The sequence below is a fragment of the Macaca nemestrina genome, chromosome 12 (assembly GCF_043159975.1).
Source record: "Macaca nemestrina isolate mMacNem1 chromosome 12, mMacNem.hap1, whole genome shotgun sequence".
NCBI lineage: Eukaryota > Metazoa > Chordata > Mammalia > Primates > Cercopithecidae > Macaca > Macaca nemestrina.
This window is the reverse complement of record NC_092136.1, coordinates 6,783,950-6,789,446: the sequence shown is the minus strand read 5'-3', so window position 1 is coordinate 6,789,446 and position 5,497 is coordinate 6,783,950. Positions and strand designations below refer to the sequence as shown.

The 5,497-nt window shown below is 56.2% G+C and overlaps 1 protein-coding gene across 2 annotated transcripts; it reads left to right on the top strand.

Annotated features, from left to right (window-relative positions):
* The first annotated feature begins 1,860 nt into the window (after positions 1-1,860).
* On the top strand, positions 1,861-4,729 carry LOC105469690 (glutathione S-transferase pi 1). Of its 2 annotated transcripts, XM_011721081.2 has the most exons (7): positions 1,861-1,934; positions 2,213-2,248; positions 2,542-2,648; positions 2,763-2,850; positions 3,216-3,319; positions 4,176-4,283; positions 4,462-4,729. In XM_011721081.2, coding segments are annotated over exons 1-7 (633 nt in total). In that variant the 5' UTR covers positions 1,861-1,933; the 3' UTR covers positions 4,651-4,729. The 2 variants fall into 2 exon arrangements, with proteins under 2 accessions (XP_011719383.2, XP_070930262.1); XM_071074161.1 differs by lacking the exon at positions 1,861-1,934 and having other exon boundaries at positions 1,941-2,248.
* The last annotated feature ends 768 nt before the right edge of the window (positions 4,730-5,497 follow it).

Below are 5,497 nucleotides of genomic sequence, written 5' to 3'. Positions count from 1 at the left end.
GAAGGAAAAAATGTGAAGGTAAGAGACAGTTACTAGAAGACAACATAGGAGAATATTGTTGTGACCCAGGGCAGTCAAGAAACACTTTGAAGGCGGGGGGCTGTGGCTCGCGCCTGTAGTGCCAACACTTTGGGACGCTGAGGCAGGAGGATCACTTGAGGCCAAGAGTTTGAGAACAGCCAGGGCAACATACAGCTCTTAAAAAAGAAAAAGACTTTAAAGGAAATTTCTTTTTCTTTTTCACTTTTATTTTAGTTTTGAGGGTACATGTGAAGGTTTGTTACATAAGTAAACTCGTGTCATGGGTGTTTGTTGTACAGAATATTTCATCACCCAGGTATTATGCCCAGTACCCAATAGTTCTCTTTCCTGCTCCTCTCCTTCCTCCCACTTCCTCCCTCGAGTAAACCACAGTGTCTGTTGTTTCCTTCTTTGTGATAATAAGTTCTCTTCATTTAGCTCCCACTTACAAGTGAGAACATGCAGTATTTGGTTTTCTGTTCCTGCATTAGTTTGCTAAGGATAATAGCCTCTAGCTCCGTCCATGTTCCCACAAAAGACATGATCTTGGTTCTTTTTTACGGCTGCATTAAATGAAGTTTTAAAGGCACAAAACGTAAACACCAACCCCTTCTCCACCACAAAAATCCCTTGATGAATTTGATTCCACTTAAATTAAGGAGTTTTGTTTAATGAAGGACTCCTTGGACAAACTTGACAGTTGATGGAATAGGAGAAGCTGTCTGTCATATTGAAAGCCAACAAGAGATCAATATCTAGAATAAATGAAGATCTGCAAATCAACAGAAAGCAGGCATTAAAGCCAAAGAAAACAGCCTAAGGTGCAGCCACTAAAAGGAATGTGATCATGTCCTTTGCAGAGATATGGATGGAGCTGGAAGCCATTAGCCTCAGCAAGCTAACACAGGAACAGAAAACCAGTGAGACCACATGGTCTCACTTATAAGTGGCAGCTGAACAATGAGAACATATGGTCACATGGAGGGGATCAACACACACTGGTGCCTGTTGAGCGGGGTGCTGGGGAGGGAGAGTACCAGGAAGAATAGCTTACGGATGCTGGGCTTAATACCTGGGCGATGGGATGATATGTGCAGCAAACCATCATGGCACACGCTTACCTATGTAACACACCTGCACGTCCTGCACATGTACCCCAGAACTTTAAATAAAAGTTGAAGGAGCGCCAGGTGCGTTGGCTCACATCTGTAATCCCAGCACTTTGGGAGGCTAAGGAGGGCGAATCACCTGAGGTCAGGAGTTTGAGACCAGCCCGGCCAAGATGGTGAAACCCCGTCTCTACTAAAAATACAAAATCAGTCAGATGTGGCATGCACCAGCTACTCGGGAGGCTGAGGCAGGATAATTGATTGAATCCGGGAGGCAGAGGTTGCAGTGAGCCGAGATCGCGCCACTGCACTCCAGCCTGGGCGACAGAGTGAGACTACGTCTCAAAATAAAATAAAAGCCATTTCCACTCCCCTAAGTGACCTCCACCCGTCCCTCTCCCCTGCCCCGCGAATCGCGTGTGCAAGCTCCGGGATCGCAGAGTTCTTAGGGTATCTCCCCTCGCGATGCCCCGAAGCGCCAGTAGCTGTGCGCACTTCATTGCAGTCCTCTTCCTGCTGTCCGTTTACTCCCTGGGCCCCGCTGGGCACCTGGGGAAGAGGGACAGGCTTCCCAGGCCAGCTGCGCGGCGACTCCGGGAGCTCCGAGGCGCCCCTCTGCGGCCGACGCCAGGTGCAGCGGCCGCCGGGACTGGGACCGGCGGGAGCCCGCGGGACCCTCCAGAGGCGCGGCCGGCGCCGTGACTCAGCACTAGGGCGGAGCTGGGCGGGACCACCCTTATAAGGCTCGGAGGCCGCAAGGCCTGCGCTGGAGTTTCGTCGTCGCCGCCGCCGCGTGCGCCATCAGTGAGTCCTCGCGGCCCGCGCCCCCGGGGGATGGGGCTCGGATCTCCCAGCATGGGGCCAACCCACGGCATCAGGCTCGGGCTACCGGCGGGGCCCCTCGCCCACCTCGAGACCCCGGACGGGGTCCCAGAGTACCCAGGAAGTCCCCAGTGCCGTTAGCGGCTCTCAGGGGGCCGCAGCGCCTCGGGCAGGGATGGGACCCGGGGAGGGCAGGCTGCGCGCACCGCGCCTTGGCGTCCTCCCCCGGGCTCCAGCAAACCTTTCTTTGTCCGCTGCAGTGCCGCCCTACACCGTGGTCTACTTCCCAGTTCGAGGTAGGAACCTCTGGCAGGGAGGGGAGGCAGGGGCTAGGGCTGCAGCCCACGGTCCCTCGCGCACGCGGAGAGAACCGAACCCCCCTTATCCCTCCGTCGTGTGACTTTTACCCCGGGCCTCCTTCCCTGTGCCCCGCCTCTTCCGCCATGCCTGCTCCCCTCCCCAGTGTTGTGTGAAATCTTCGGAGGAATCTGTTCCCCTGTACCCTCCCTGCACTCCCGACCCCTCCTCCGGGTTGCTGCGAGGCGGGGTCTGCCCGGTCCCCACATCTCGTGCTTCTCCCTCCCCACAGGCCGCTGCTCCGCCCTGCGCATGCTGCTGGCAGACCAGGGCCAGAGCTGGAAGGAGGAGGTGGTGACAATGGAGACCTGGCAAGAGGGTTCTCTCAAAGCCTCCTGCGTAAGTGACCATGCCCGGGCAAGGGGAGGGGGTGCTGCGCCTTAGGGGGCTGTGACTAGGATCGGGGGACGGCCAAGCTCAGTGCCCCTCACTGAGCCATGCCTCCCCACACAGCTGTATGGGCAGCTCCCCAAGTTCCAGGACGGAGACCTCACCCTGTACCAGTCCAATACCTTCCTGCGTCACCTGGGCCGCACTCTTGGTGAGTGTTGAACCTCCAAGTCCAGGGCAGGGATGGGCAAGCCTCTGCCTCCGGAGCCCTTTTATTTCAATCAGCTGCCCCGCAGCCCTCTGGAGTGGAGGAAACTGAGACCCACTGAGGTTGCGTAGCTTGCCCAGAGTCAAGCCTGGGTGCCTGCAGCCCTTCCCTTGTGCCAGGCTGCCTCTCAGATGCCAGTTGAGCTCTGAGCACCTCCTGTGTGGCAGTCTCCCATCCTTCCACGCACTTCCTCTTCCCCTCCTCCCAGGCCGGGGCTCACAGACAGCCCCGTGGTTGGCCCATCCCCGGTGACTGTGTGTTGATCAGGCGCCCAGTCACGCTGCCTGCTCCCCCCCACCCAACCCCAGGGCTCTATGGGAAGGACCAGCGGGAGGCAGCCCTGGTGGACATGGTGAATGACGGCGTGGAGGACCTCCGCTGCAAATACCTCTCCCTCATCTACACCAACTACGTGAGCATCTGCACCAGGGCTGGGCACTGGGGGCTGAACAAAGAAAGAAGCTGCTTTTGCCCTCACCCCCCTACCCCTCACGTGGCTCGGGCTGACCCCTCCTTGGGTCAGGGTGCAGGGGCTGGGTCAGCTCTGGGCCAGGGGCAAGACACAACCTGCACCCTCATTGCCTGGGACATGAACCAGTCAAGTAACGGGTTGTGGGGGAGAGTGCAAGGACAGAGACCTCCAGCAACTGGTGGTTTCTGATCTCCTGGGGTGGCGAGGGCTTCCTGGAGTAGCCAGAGGCGGAGGAGGATCTGTCACCAGTTTCTGGATAGAGGTGCTGGCACTTTTAGCTAAGCAAAGTATGCAGACACAGAGCACATCTGGGGACCTGGGACCAGTTTAGCAGAGGCAGAGTGTGTATGTGTGTGTGTGTGTGTGTGTGTGTGTGTGTGTGCGCGTACACTTCCTTGTGTGTCGGAGGTGGGTAAGGAGATAGAGATGCGGGGAGCAGGCCCAGGTCCCGAAGGCCTTGAACCCACTGGTTTGGAGTCTCCTAAGGGCCCTGGGGGCCATGGAGAAGTCTGAACAGGGCTGTGTCTGGATGTGAGGTCTGGAAGGATCCTCCAGAGAAGCCAGCTCTGAAGCTTTTGCAATCATCTGGTAAGAAATCCCAGCAAGGATGGACAGGCAGAATGGAATAGAGATGAACTGGCAGCTGAAATGGACAGGATTTGGTACTAGCCTGATTGTAGGGAGCGAGCAGAGGAGACTCTGAGACTCTGGTTTCTGGCCTGGGGCAGACAAAGGGGGCGTCTCAGGGGCTGGGAGGGATGAGAGTAGGAGGATGATACATGGTGGTGTCTGGCAGGAGGCAGGCAAGGATGACTATGTGAAGGCACTGCCCGGGCAACTGAAGCCTTTTGAGACCCTGCTGTCCCAGAACCAGGGAGGCAAGACCTTCATTGTGGGAGACCAGGTGAGCATCTGGCCCCATCCTGTGCCTTCCTCGCCACCGTCTGCTTACAGATGGACATATGTGTGAGCCATTTGTTCAAGCAAAGTGGGGCAGACCTAGGGGATGGGATTAGGCCCTCTGCCCCCAGTTTCCCCAGCCTGCTCCCGCTGGCTGAGTCCCCGGCCCGCCTGCCCTGCAGATCTCCTTCGCTGACTACAACCTGCTGGACTTGCTGCTGATCCATGAGGTCCTGGCCCCCGGCTGCCTGGATGCGTTCCCCCTGCTCTCGGCATATGTGGCGCGCCTCAGTGCCCGGCCCAAGCTCAAGGCTTTCCTGGCCTCCCCTGAGCACGTGAACCTCCCCATCAATGGCAACGGGAAACAGTGAGGGTTGGGGGGACTCTGAGCGGGAGGCAGGGGCTGCTTGCCTCCCTTTCTCCAGGACCAATACAATTTCTAAGAAAGCTGCTGTGAGCACTGTCTTTCCTGGGAAGGGGTTCTCAGCTCTCAGCCTGGAGGTTGGGAGGAGGGCAGAGCAGAGGGCTAGAAAATGCTGCTCTAGCATAGTCAGTGGCTTCCTGGAGCCCTCAGCCTGGCTGTGTTTACTGAACCTCACAACCTGGAATTGGAAAAAAAAAGAAAAAGAGAGAGAAACAAAGAGAAATAACCATGGTCACCGTCCTGGAGCACCACACAGTGTAGAGAAGGAGAAGTGTCGCGTAGAAACATGCTTTCTAGGCCCAGCAGGCACCTGTCAGGGACAGATTCCAGGAAGGAGGGCAATGAGGGGTTCTAGGAAGGAGGGATGTGAGGAGTTCCCTGTCCTGGGACTTTGGAGGATTAGCTGAGTAGCTCCAAGCAGCCCAAGTTGATGGGAGGGTCATTCTGCTTGGATGGGGGCTCTCCTGGCTTCCTGCTGAATTGTGAGTTTTGGTGTGTCCTAGGCAAGCAATGACATTAGGATTATTAGGATTCTCCAGAGAAACAAAGCCATTAAGATACTGTAGGGCAGGCAAAATTTTATCTCTGTCCTTTTAGGGTTTTTTGGCTGGGCCTGAGAACTAAAGATTTGAGCAGGAGAAAAGCATTGAAATTTATCTAGGCTGGGCATTGTGGCTCATGCCTGTAATCCCAGCACTTTGGGAAGCTGAGGCAGATGGATCACTTGAGGTCAGGAGTTGAAGACCAGCCTGACCAACATGGTGAAACCCCATCTCTACTAAAAATACAAGAAT